Genomic DNA, 12,746 nt, shown 5'->3' with positions numbered 1-12,746 from the left:
TCTTTAGAGTCTTATTCACTCCAGCTGTGGGTTTAGGGCCAGGGGATATTGCAGTAAACAAAACAGGAGCTAGGCACAGTGGTGTACACCTACAGTCCCAGCTACTGGAGAGTCTAAGGCAAGAGGATCGCAAGTTTGAGGCCAGCCTGAGTAGCTTAGCAAGACCTAAAAATAAAGGGATAGGGTTGTGGCTCAGTAGAGCATGCTTGGGTTCAATCCTTGAGTTGGGAGGGACAGACAGAGGCTTTATCCTTGAGGGGCTGAAGATTGAAAGCTCATGACCAGGGTGATCTGATGTCCAGGTCCATGGGCTTTCATGCAGTCCAGAGCCAGAGTCACCCATTTGCCCAGCCCAGCCAGAGGCTTTGGCTTGGGTGGCGTTTGAAGGAAGGACTGCTCAGCCTGCAGGCAGGAGCAGGGCCTTGCCAGACCATCCGATTATGGGGTGCATTTGTGTTTGTTGCTCTTCAATGAGCCAGAGTCAGTCTCCCTGCAACCAGGGCAAGTTCCCAGGTAGAGGACTTGGGCTCTCTCACCTGGTACTGGATACTGCCCCATAGAGGTTATAAAAGGTAGAGCACCTGGGGATGGAGACAGGTACCTTTCAGCCTGATTGCCGCTTTCCCAAAGGGTGAATCGAGGTAGTGGGTTCTGGTGGGCTCTCCTCTCCAGACCCCTGGATTTCCTGGATGAATTCTCTCAAGGAAGCGGGGCAGTAGGATGCAGGAGGGACCAGGACCCTGATCAAGGCCAAAAAGAGGGGGGTAGGTTCAGATTGAAGGGGACATTGGTGCTCTTTCCCTGCAGCCCCCGTCCTGCCAGCTCCACTGTCTTGGTGAGCAGGCGCAGGGCGCAGGGTCTTCTCCCGGGGGTACGGAGGGCGGCTCCTGCTGTGTGGACTCACTTTCCACTTCCTATCCATCAGGTGTCCTTCTTCCAGCCTCTTTTCCCTTTTCCTCCCCTCCCTTCCTGAGAAGCTGCCTGTGTGTTGGGGGCAGGGGTCCTTGTCCTGAGGCCTCCCCATCCCCTCCCCTTGCTGAGTGCCCACCAGGCAGATGTTGGCAGTCAGCTGCAGCCCAGGAAGCAGCTCTCGAGTCTCTCTCGTCAGGTTCGCCCCTCCAGTTCTGTGTGTGTTCCTCTGCCTCCTCCTCTCTGCGGTCCCCCTTCACCTGCCTCCTTGGAGCCTTGGCCTGCTCTGATGCTTTCTGTCCTGCCTTCTTTCCTGACGTGTTTTGCTTTGGCCCTTGCTGTCTTCCTCAGCTTCTGCCTCTCTCTGTCCCCTCCATCTCTTGGTTGTACTTTTGTCTTTTTGTCACTGTAGTGCTCTGGGGTTACTGCCTCCTTCCCTTCTTTCCCCCAATTCCTGCTTGTGCCAGGCAGTACCCCATGTGGCCTCCAGAGCCTCTGCTGCCCCGTTCTCTTCCCAGGTTGGCATGAGGGCCAGGAGGACTCTGTCCCTTTATGAATAATTAGGCCAAGGGCAAATGTATTTGGGGGCTGGGGGAGGACTCTGGTGCCCTACCCTGGGAAGATGGGGACACTATTAATAGCCCAAAGAGCAGCTGGGGGTGGGGGTGGGGGTGGACGTCTGGCCAGCCTGGCCTGGGCAACTCAAAGGGCCAGAAAGGGCAGTGCTGGGAATAGAGAGAGAAGGTGGGGATGGGGAGCAGATCTGCAGACTCTGCTGGGAGCGGGTGCCCCTTCTACTGGGCCCCTGGATTTTCCTGGGGTGTGGGGCATGGAGAGCATTCTCCACCATCAGCCTCTATCCATAGGTTGGGGAGGGAACAGAGGTTCCAAGAGCTGGGGCCACTTTCCTGGACCCCACTATCACATGATTTCTGGCCTCAGGCTGTCTTGGAAATGCTGGCTCCAGCTACTGGCCAAGTTGTGGCACCAGCTGGCTCTGCCAGGAGATGTGGCATGCCCTGCCACCCAAGGGTCAGCACCTGTACTCCTGGTACCCTTAGCTCTCCGTATCCTCAGGGTTGGGCAGGGCTGGATGGGCCCTTGGGGACAGCACCCTCAGAATACAGGGGCACAAGCTCTGTCTTCCCCCTTCCTGTTGGGCTGGCCCATCTCCTGACCTTCTCTTTCCCTGCCTCTCCTCTTCCGGCCCGGTGACCAGCCTGACACCATTCACTGATGGCTACTGCACACTGATGTGGGGAGAGACATCTGTACAAAGTGTCCATCCTGGCTCTGCCTTCTGTTTGCCTAGAAACCTCTATGCTTTTCTTTGTAGATGGTGGGCCAGGCCCTGAGGGACTCCTCTGCTGGCCAGCCATGGTCTCTGGGCCAAGACTACAATCTCAGGCATGTTTACCATGTCATAGAGCAAGAGCTCCTGTGGGTCCAGGAGCTGAGGGCCAGCCTCAGCTTCCCCACTGAGATAGTGTCTGAGCAGAGCCTGGAGGGTGTCATTAAATAGAGATGGAAATGGTAATGAGGTGGAAAGACAGCTCACTTTACGGAGCCCCTGCCCTAAGCTGGGCCCTGAGCTAGCACCCTACTCACGTCTTCTCACTCGCTCCCTGCCCAGCAACCCTGCAGGGTGGGTGTGCTCCCCACCTTACAAAAGAGGGCACAGTGCTCACTTGGTCAAGGCTGCTGGCTGGGAGGTACTAGAGCTCAGACATGACCAGGGAGAACTGGAATGCCATTGCTGTCTGCCCACCTTCTTCCTCTACTTCCCTCTGCCTAGGAGTCCCTCTTCCACCCCTCTTTGCTGGGGCAAGGGTCCCCACCCAGGCTGGGGTCTCTGAAGTGGTAGAGCACTGCATTGTGCCCACTTCAGCAGACACAGGGTCCAGACCAAGGGCACCTCCCTGGGTAGGCAAGGACAGGCTCAAGGGGGAGGCAGAAGCAGGCATGGGCCCCACAGCTCTGCCTCTCTCTGTCTCTGTGGGGTTCTTCTCTGTGTTCTTTCGGTAGTGTCTGCAAATTCTGCTCTGATGGGCATTCCTTGCTCCTGGGCACCTCTGAAATACCCAGCTGCTGTCGAGCAAGCCCCAGCTCTGCTCATTCACTCTGCAGATGGTTGTGGAGCCCTGTCTGAGGTACTGAAGGTCAGCACTGTGTCCACCTGCAGGCACATTCCCACCTCCCAGATCTGCAGTGGCCAAAAGTCTCATGTATTAGCTACTGAGCAGAGCTTGGAGTGGCTTCTGACAGGCAGGTGACCTGGGCTCTTTCCCCGTCCTCCCTGCCAGGTGTTCTGCAGCAGGGGCACATCCCTTCTCTCTCCTCTCTTGTTCATTGCCTGTCATCCTTCAGAGAGGAGCAACGGAGCACCCAGGTCCCCTCATGGCTCCTCCCACTCCTGAGTGCCCAGGGCTTCAGCTCCAGTTCTCCCTGGGCCTTCTGGCAGGTGGCAGGTGCCTGGCAGACAACCCTGAGATGCTCGCCCAAGAGAGGTCCCTGGAAGGCTGCTTGTTAGGGATGAAGGGCAGGTGCAAATTCTGACTTTTATTATCTTGGAGGAAAACCATGAGTTTAGGAAGTCCTTTCTCAGTAATTGAGGGGGGTGGAGGTGGGCTTTGTGTCTGGAGGGCTTTGAGCTAGGGTTCCATGGCTGTTCTGTGAGCAGGGAGTGGTGACCAAGGGCTGGAGGAGTGGGCCTCCTCCGCCTTGTTGCTGCCTTGGCCCTGGGCTTTCAGGTGGAGCCTGAGCAGCCCCTCTGGCCTCCTGGGTGCCAGAAGCACTGGGCGACTCTCCTCTTCCCTTCCTGCCGCCTCACTGTCACACTGTGAGGCCTGCAGCAGCCAGGCCTGGCCCTTGCCCCAGCAGCTCTGGAGGCAGGGCTGGGTCAGGGTGGAAGGTGGTTATTCCAGGGTCAGCTGTGGGGGTGGAATGTCCACCCTGGTCTGCCAGCTGCCTGTGGCCTAACCCATCACCCCTACTCCATGGCTTTCCTTGAGCCTCCGCCTCAGAAGCAGCCAGAGAGGAGGAGAACACTCTATTCATGGGTGTCTTCCCCGTCCTGGCACCCATCCCCTCTGCCACATTCTCCCCCCACCCTCACCAAGCAGGTGACTCAAGGCCCCCCCCCCCTTGAATCCACGAGCGGAGGTAGAATGAGGGAAGAGAGAGAAGGGTGATGGAAGGGTGTCCTGTCCTCCTGTGCCACCTGGCTCCCACCAGGCTTCAGAGCTGTGCTTCCTGGCCAGGCTCCTGCTTCCAAATGGAGTCTGGGGATGGCAGTGGAGGGGAAAGCCACTGTCTCAGGATGGCCATGTGTGTGTGCAAGCGTGCTGGCCCATGGGGGCAGGTGGGGAAGGCAGGGGAGGGAGAAGGTCCTGGAAGCCCCCTGGGTCCAGCCCCGCCCCTCCTCCCTCCGCCCTCTGGCTGCCCTGTATTCTCAAGGACTTCCTCAGTCCCCCAAGTGTCCTGCTTGCTGAGACGGGGAGAACCCCTCTGTGACCCACCCCCTAGCCCCTATCCATCCTCGTCCCCCTCCTCAGGGTGTCTCAGATTCTTGGACTTGGGTTTCAAGAGGCACAATAGTCACATTCTCCAGCTCTGATTGCTGCAGGCTGGGCCTCTGGCTCCCCTCAAGATTGGGTTTCCCGTGCCCTGAACGCTCCTGATTCTCAGAGGAGGGGGAGGCAGGCAGAGGAGGTGCGGCTGGGGGAGGGCCGGTGTTGTGGCTGCCTGGAGGCACCCTGCCTGCTTCTGGAATTTCGGGTCTGGGGAGGGCCAGGGGGAGGGCAGGCATCCCCCAAGGGCTGTGTTCCCCACCCTTGGAGGCCAGCAGTCCCCTGGGTCAAAGGGGATTCTTTTCAGGCAGCTTTGGCCGTGCCATCTTATTCTACCCTTTCTTGACAGTCAGGGCTTGTGACATCTCCAAGTGTGCATGTGCTTCTGATGACAAGTGTGCTCTCCAGAGTCTACACACATGCCTGGGCACACATTTGTGGGTGCAGCTAAGCAGATCTGGGCACCCCTCTCGGCCCCCAAAGAATTAGCTGGGTGAAGTCCACGGGGGCAGCTGGCCGGCAAATTACACGCAACCCTTTCATAGAGCACATTTGTTCTGTGTGGGAGCCGAGGAGAGTGTTGGCTGCAGTGAGCAGGAATTCCTCCCTCACCTAGTGGGCGCCATAAATATATCCCCGTCTGTGGCTGAAAAAAAATATATATATATGTATATAAACACGCTATCGGTCAAGGTTTGCGGGCAATGCTGGGTTCCTCCTGGCTGTGGGAGCCTCCCCTCCTGAGCACTGCTGAAGCGGCAGTGTCCTCTCCAAACACACACGTGCAGATGGCAGCAGGAGAGGAGCGGGGACTGGAGGGAGGCACCCGTGAGGGGAGCCCAGAAGCAGGAGCCCAGAACCATAAAGGAAGTCCCTGTGGCGGGTGGAGATTCAGGGGTTGAGAAGCCAGAGTCTGCATGGGGTCAAGGGCAGCACTGGGGGGCTTTGTAACTGTCTGGGGATACCGAGGGACCTGAGGGACGGAGGGGCCCATGCTGGCTACTGTCAGCAGGGCTTGGCCCTGCTCTGGGCACTGCCTGACACCTCCAGTCCACCAGCCATTGATGTAGTGGAGTGACCCATGGTGCTGGTGGATGGGGAGCCCAGAGCCCAATCCCGTGTCAGAGGCTTATTCTGCAGAGTCCAGTTGGACCCTGCCCAGAGTCCAGATTTATCATCTGCCCCTTCAGATCCTCCTTTCTATCAGCCTACGGGGCAGCCACAACCCCTGGCAGGGGTGTCTGTGCCTTAGAGGCGTGAATTGCCTGAGCAGCCCAGGTCCCCAGAGAGGGACCGTCAGCAGAGCTGTGCACTATGTGACACAAACCAGCCTGACCACCCCCCACCTAATAACACTGAAAATGAGATTCTCTCCCTCCCCAAAGCTGGCCTAAGGTAGGGACCCAGATGCCTGCTTATCCAGGCATCTGTCAGACACAGTGGCAGCTGCACTTGGTGGGTGGAGTGGGAGGCAGCGTAGAGCTGGGAGGAGACCTGCGCTCCTCAGCACTCGGACCCCGGGGCCATTGGATTGTCTTGGGTCCAGGGTGGTGGGGGGATCCTCTATCCCATCTCCTCCCTCTGCAGGAACTGGTCGGAGCTCTGGTCTTTGAAGAGGGTGGGTACAGGGCGGGGGTTGGGGTTTCTTCCCTTCCTTAATCAGAGTGGCCTTGAACTGGGGTGTGCAGTTGGGGACCCCTCTCCTCTGGCAGCCAGGCCAGAGAGAAGGTCCAGGTGGAAAAGGTGCCAGGGATGTGGCCCCAGAAGCCTGGGGACCTGGAGAGAGCCTCTGGGTGTGAGCTGTTCGGGAGAGGATAAGAGAGGGAGCCAGCACCTGCCTGCCTTGTGCCAGCCAATACCATCCCTGCTTCTCCACTGGCCCACAGGCCACCAGCTGGCCCATTGTCCCCGGTGAGAAAGCAGACCCTGGGAGGGGGGCTCTGTGTGGGCAGGGACTCACTCATGCACGTGTGCCTGGCAGGGACTGTCAGGGAAGAGCCACCCTGGGCTGGGGGCAAGGAAGGAGGAAGGGGGGGTGGCAGGGACACGGATGGGAGGATCGGATAGTGGAGGCACAACCAGAGTCAGGGAGGCAGCCCTCCACCTCCAGAGTGGAGAACAGAGCCCCGCTGTCCTCCATCAGGTCCCCTCCTGTGCTGTTGGCAGTGGGCAGTGTGCGGGGCCTGTGAACAAGAGATAAAGAGTTCAGGCAGAGTGTTTTTTCTCACTAACCGTGGATTTGTGTGTTTGTTCAGCTGGTGGCTCTGATAAGCCCTATTCTGCCAGATAAAAGCCAAGCAGCCATGAGGGGGGCCTGGGGAGGGGCGTCATAAAGGGGCCTCCTCCTCTGTGTCCGGAATCCCCGGGTCATCCCCTCCCCCAGGGAGCCCAAACAAAAAGGGGTCAAGGTGCAGGCTGCTGCGTAGTGTCCTCCCTGGGCACAGCTCCTGGTACCTGGGGTCTGTCCAGAGCAGGCAGCCTTTGGGCAGGGCTCCCAGAGAGCCCGCCATAGGAGAAACCGGCCCGCTGGCTCCCTCGTCTGGAGGGGCAGAATGTCTTCTCATCTTCCTCGGAGCCAGACCGCCATGGGCCCAGTGATTTGTCTGGGCCCTGCAGCCACCGACTGGGTCCCTGTGAACTCCCTGCCCTGTCTGTCCGAGGCACATCCCTGAGCTGAGGTTCACATCCCTTCCTGTCCCAGCGTGGCCATGACTCTGTCGGGCAGTGGTCCACTTTTGATGAACCACTAGAGTCCTTGGGCTTGGATGTGGCCCACTTGGGCTTCATCAGCCTTTGAGCAGAGCAGTAGTGTCCCCAGGACCCTGTCCTCCCTCCCTGCCTTTTCCACTGTCTGTGCCAGGAGGGTGAGGGCTGCGGCTGGAGCGGACCAGCGGGGTCCTGGCCATAGCTGCCCCTGCTGCAGGGCTGGCTCCTCCACCTCAGAGCGCGGGTCCAGCTTTCTAGTGTCTTTGCCTTTTGTCCTGTCGCCGAGCTGAGCATGTCGGGCCTGGCGGGGGCGGCATTGTGGGGACGCTGGCGAGGCCGCCGGCTGGGCCGCCGGCTGTAAGATGGCTGCCAAAGCCTAAAATGGCTGCCAGCAGCGCCCGGAGCAGCGCCTGGAGGCGCGTGGCGTGGCCGTGCGGCCTCACCTTCCCTCCACTTGCTACTTAACAGTGGCTAATGGTGACACAGGAGTGCCTTTTGGGGCAGTGTCCTGTGCCGCAGGGGTCCCTCCTGCCTGTCACGCTCTGTGCCTGGGGCTGGCGCACCTCCACCCCTTTGTCAGGCGCTCTCCTCCCTGGCTGGGCCTGTGCACACCGCCTCGGGCGGCGTGTGCGCAGCCTCCCTTCCTCACCTTTGCAGTGGGCCAGCAGTGCTCCCATGGGTGGACTCTGAGGCTGCCTACCCCACCAACTGGGCCCGGAGGCCTTGGTGGGATGGAGCTGGCCCTGGGATGAGCCCACGGCTCCTGGCTCCTGGCTGGGTTGGGCAGCAGGGTCAGGGCCACATGCTCCCTGTTGGGCTCTGCATGCCAGTTCTGAGGCATGTGCCCTTTCCTGAGGCCCGCAGTGAGGGAGCCCTGGTGTGGGCCACCTGCCACCTAGGTCCCTCAGCTCCCTCCTGGACAGGCCAGGGATCCGGGGATGGGCGAAGATGAGAAAGTTCACCCCTTGTGACACTAGGGCACAGAGAGTTCGCCCTGCCAGGGAGGTCTTGTGGCTCCCTCCACAGTGGAGAGTGCCACCAGCCAAGATATGGCCCCAGCCAGGATCCACTGTCTCTGTCTGCAGGCAAAAAGGGAGGTGTTAAGCCAGAGTCAGGGGCCCGCGGGCACTTTCCTTACAATGTTTCCTTGATTTGTTAGAACAAGGTTTATTATTATTTTTTGAAATTAAAAAAAGAAATGGAACAAGGTAAAGGATGGGGAGAATGGGGCCCCAAACGGTCACCCTTTTCCACACACATCACCTCAAGGCAAGGAGCCAGGAGCGTGGCCAGAACTCCCAGCTCCAGACGTGGCAGGGCCTTCACTCTGAGAGCAGGGCCGCGGCAGCAGGCTGCAGTTGTGCATGCCAGCCCAGTGCCCAGCTCTTTCCCTGTGCCTCTGGGGACAGCAGGCTGAGTGCAGGTTGTGGGGAGGCTCAGGGGGCAGGGTCACTCTGAAGAGTTGAACAGAGCCCTGGCCAGCACCACAGCCCGTTCAGATGCCACCACACCACCGGCCTTGCAAGCAGCCGGTTCTTTACCAAGCGCCTGCCTTCTTCCTGCCCCACAACCTGCCCCACCACCCTGCCACCCTCTTGCCAGCTGTCGTGTCCAGGCAGGCATTCTGGAGGTCCCCGTTGTGTCCCTGGCACACAAAGCCTTGAGGACCTGGGGCGGGGGTGGGGGGCTTTCCCAAGCTCAGCAAAATATTCACACACACACACACACACACACACACACACACACACTCTACCCTGCCCCCAGCCCTCTGTGAGCTCCACTGCACAATGGGCCCTTGTCTTGGGGCTCCCTCTGAGCAGCTGTGGCACTGGGGCATGAGACAGCCTAGACAGGCTGGCACAGAGCGGGTGGTGGCAGGGCAGACCTCCCGCTCAGGGTTGCCAGGCTCTGCTTGCAAGCACAAAGGTGAGGTGGGGGAGGTGCGGGCCCACAGGACTGGCTTCAACTGATGAGGTTAGGGGCGAGCATACTCCTTGGGACCCTTGGGTCCGCCACAGCCACAGATGACCCTGCTTGCTGGCTTCTCTCCTGGGCACCTCCTTGCTTCTAACTCTTACTAGCGCCATTCACCCATGGGTGACTTTGTTCCTCAGGGGACATTGGGCAGTATCTAGAGACAATATGGGTTGTTACTGTTGGGGGCTACTGGCATCTAGCACGGAGGCCAAGGGTGCTGCTAAATACCCTATAATGCACAAGATGCCCCCACTCCACCCCACCCCATGGAGAATGATCCAGCCCAAATGTCAGTAGGTTGTCAATAGGCAAAGAAACCTGCACTGGGCTAGAGCTATTTGTCCTTCCCTCTGCTGGTCTCCCTGGGCTGGCTGGGGAGAGGGCACTGGGTGAAGTTGTCTGCTGGCCAGGGTGGGCCACCCTCCCCGTAGAGCTTGAGGGCAGCTGCTCAGCTGTAGTTGGTGCAAAGCTTTGCCCCTGATCCATGCTCCCCTTTGTGTCTCCTGCAGAATCCGGACAATCAGATAGTTCAAACCAGCAAGGAGATGCGGACATCAAACCACTGCCCAACGGTCAGTGTTTCCTGCCCACTACGTGCCCCCCCCCATTGCTGCCCCACCCTCTGGCCTGGCCGACTGGGATTCTCCTTCCCTCAACTATCCTTTGACTGAACTTGGGTTGCCCTCCCAAGGAGAGGGACTCACCTGGGGCAAATGCCCTCTTCAGGGAAGACCTGGGAGCTAGCCTGGAGCCCACACAGGGCTGGGAGGGAGGGAGTCAGAAAACGGGAAGGAGCGTTGGGGAAACAAGCGGACAGCCCCCTCCCAACCTTGCCTGACTCACTAGCCCTTTTCCCTCTTAGGGCACTTAAGTTTCCAGGACTGTTTTGTGACTTCCGGGGTCTGGAATGTGACGGAGCTGGTGAGAGTATCACAGAGTAAGTGAGTCCTTCCTTCATGCTAGGGACCAGAATTGGGCTGAGGTTGGGCCGAGGTGTGGGGACTTGGACCTCACAGGGCCCCCGTTCTGATGGGGTCTTAGATCAAGCGAAACAGAGAAGGGACTTCCTCTGTCTCTTTGGCCATAGGCTGGGTGGAGCAGAGTTGTCCAGAGAGCCCCAGCCAGCTCTAATCTCTGCTGCTTTAGGGAAAAAAAAAGTCACAACCAAAGGCTCTTCCCTGAGGAACCCCAGTGGGGGTTGGGGGGAGGTTTTCTCAGCAGCACAGGTGGCCCACCTTCCTATCCTGTGTCCCTGCAGCAAACCCCCCTGGCGTCTGGGAGCTGCTCACGGCAATTTACAGGCCCTGTGGGGCCTCTGGTACCTTCTAAACCTCACCAGCCTCTTAACTCTTCCCAGCTCCTGTGGCAACAGCGTCAGGGCCCAACTTCTCGCTGGCCGACTTGGAGAGTCCCAGCTACTACAACATAAACCAGGTGACCCTGGGGCGGCGGTCCATCACCTCCCCACCTTCCACCAGGTAAGCCTAGCACTGCAGCCTTCGGTCTGCCCCAGATGACCCCCCGTTATTCACAGTGCCTGGGCCTGGATGCTTCAGGATGTTACCCCTTGTTGGAGGCACTAGCTCGCCGTGGCCTGGACCCACTGTACTCAGCTACCCCACTGAGCTTCCTGTCACACAGCACTTGCCCCTGGGGACCAAACCTGCACAAGTCTTGGCTAGAAGTAGAGTCTGGCAAGGTCTCCTCTTGGAGAGGTGGCACTTGATCCCAGACACATGGCAGAGGTGGTGGTTGGGGGACATGGGATGGATGCTCCAGGCAGCCTCCCTCCAGTCAAAGCTGGAGAGGTTGGCAGGGCCACCCCAAGAGGACTTTGGAGACCTGAGGAAGGCGTGTGGACTTCATCTAGGGCGGCAGAGACACTGAAGAGTTTTGAGGGGGGCATGCTGGGGTTGTGTGTTCCAGCAGCTCCTCCAGCAGTGTGTGGGCAGGGCTGACAGAGTGGGGAGGCCAAGCCTCCGGGCTGGGCTGGGGAAGGGTCTGAGTAGGTGGATTACGCTAGAGAGAAGGGGAAGAGTTGAGAGGTGCTAGCCGGTAGTCAGTTGGCCTCATCAGGTACATCTTGCAGGGAAGAGTCAGGTTCTGTCTTCTTTTATTCATTTTTATTTTCTTTTAAAGATTTATTTTTTAGTTGTAGTCAGACACAATACAAAGGTAAATAAAGATTTATTTATTTATCTTTATGTGGTGCTGAGACTCGAACCCAGGGCTTCACACGTGCTAGGCGAGCGCTCTACCACTGAGCCACAACCCCACCCTCATGGTTCTGTCCTCTTTTAAAACTAGGATTTTTTTTGTTCACTGTGAGGTTTTAGGCTCTGTGTGTGTGTGTGTGACTAGCGATTGAACCCAGGGGTACTCTACACCTGAGCTACATCCCAACCCTTTTAATTTTTATTTTGAGACAGGATCTCGCTAAGTTGCCTGGGCTGGTCTTGAACTTGTGATCCTCCTGCCTTGACCCGCCAGAGTTGCTAGGATTACAGGCATGTGCCACCATGCCTGGTTACGCATTCATTTTGAGTTTTTAAAATCTTTCATTAAAATATTCTTTACCTTGATGACTGAGTTTTGTGGTACCTCTGACCTTTTTGTCTCTGAGAGTACCTCACTGGCCCTTGGGGACTGACAGGAAATGGTGGGTGGGGCAGAGGAAGCAGGTGCTCCTTTCTTAGATGGGCCCTGGATGGACCATAAAGGGCTCCTGAGGGAGCAGATTTTGGAACTGCCTTGCTCCAGGGAGCAGGTGGGCTGGTCTCAGGTTGAGCATCCAGGGGAGAGTCCAGAAGCAGTGCTACGGGCTGGCACCTGCTCTTCACACAGGGGGCTGTCGATATACAGTTCTCCAGCCGGGGCACCCAGTGACTCCTCGGAGCCTTGGCCCATCTGACCCTCTCTTCCTTCCCCAGCACCACCAAGCGCCCCAAGTCCATTGATGACAGTGAGATGGAGAGCCCTGTCGACGACGTGTTCTATCCCGGGACAGGCCGCTCCCCAGCAGCTGGCAGCAGCCAGTCCAGTGGGTGGCCCAACGATGTGGATGCAGGTATGGGCATGGCAGTTCCATCTCACCCAGACCCAGAGCAGCCAGAGCCTCCACTGACTCCCCCATTGTCAGGTGGCACTACCAGTCTCCCTCCTAGATTTCTGAAGTGGGCACACCAACTGAAGGAGGGGAGTGGAGGCAAGGAGCTGGGCCACCCCTGAGTGGGCAGCAGAACTTATGGGCATGGTGGGGGAAAACCTGCAAGCCTCAGGTGCCCTGTGGTGGGGGGCTATGGCCTCTGCTTCACAACCTCCTCCTCTTGATATTTCTGCAGATATTGCCCAGCCTCATGGTCCCCAGAGTTTAAAGCCATTTTCTCAACCAGGGCCCCAGTGGCATTTGAGACCTGGTCACTCTGCAGTGGGGACAGCCCAGTGCATTGTCGCGCTGGGTGGCATCCTTGGCCTCCACCTGCCAGATGCCAGTAGTAAACACTCACTCCCTGTTTTGAGGAACAAAAATGTCTTCAGACATCGCTGAATACCTGCTAGGGGACAGACTCGTCCTGGCCTCAAGGA

The 12,746-nt window shown here is 58.4% G+C and overlaps 1 protein-coding gene across 5 annotated transcripts in view; it reads left to right on the top strand.

Annotated features, from left to right (window-relative positions):
• The window catches only part of Nfix (nuclear factor I X), a 95,448-nt gene that overhangs the window by 64,915 nt on the left and 17,787 nt on the right, over positions 1-12,746 (top strand). For all 5 annotated transcript variants that reach the window (XM_046436902.2, XM_046436900.2, XM_046436901.2 and 2 more), the window contains exons 3-6: positions 9,671-9,733; positions 10,024-10,098; positions 10,519-10,639; positions 12,092-12,228. In XM_046436902.2, coding sequence (XP_046292858.1) covers positions 9,671-9,733; positions 10,024-10,098; positions 10,519-10,639; positions 12,092-12,228 — 396 coding nt within the window. The remainder of the gene's footprint in view (positions 1-9,670; positions 9,734-10,023; positions 10,099-10,518; positions 10,640-12,091; positions 12,229-12,746) is intronic.

Source organism: Marmota monax, unplaced genomic scaffold (assembly GCF_021218885.2).
Source record: "Marmota monax isolate L192 unplaced genomic scaffold, Marmota_monax_Labrador192_F-V1.1 WCK01_AAM20220418_F8-fsc00021, whole genome shotgun sequence".
Lineage (NCBI taxonomy): Eukaryota > Metazoa > Chordata > Mammalia > Rodentia > Sciuridae > Marmota > Marmota monax.
The sequence above is the reverse complement of the archived record's forward strand: the minus strand, read 5'-3'. Positions and strand labels throughout refer to the sequence as shown.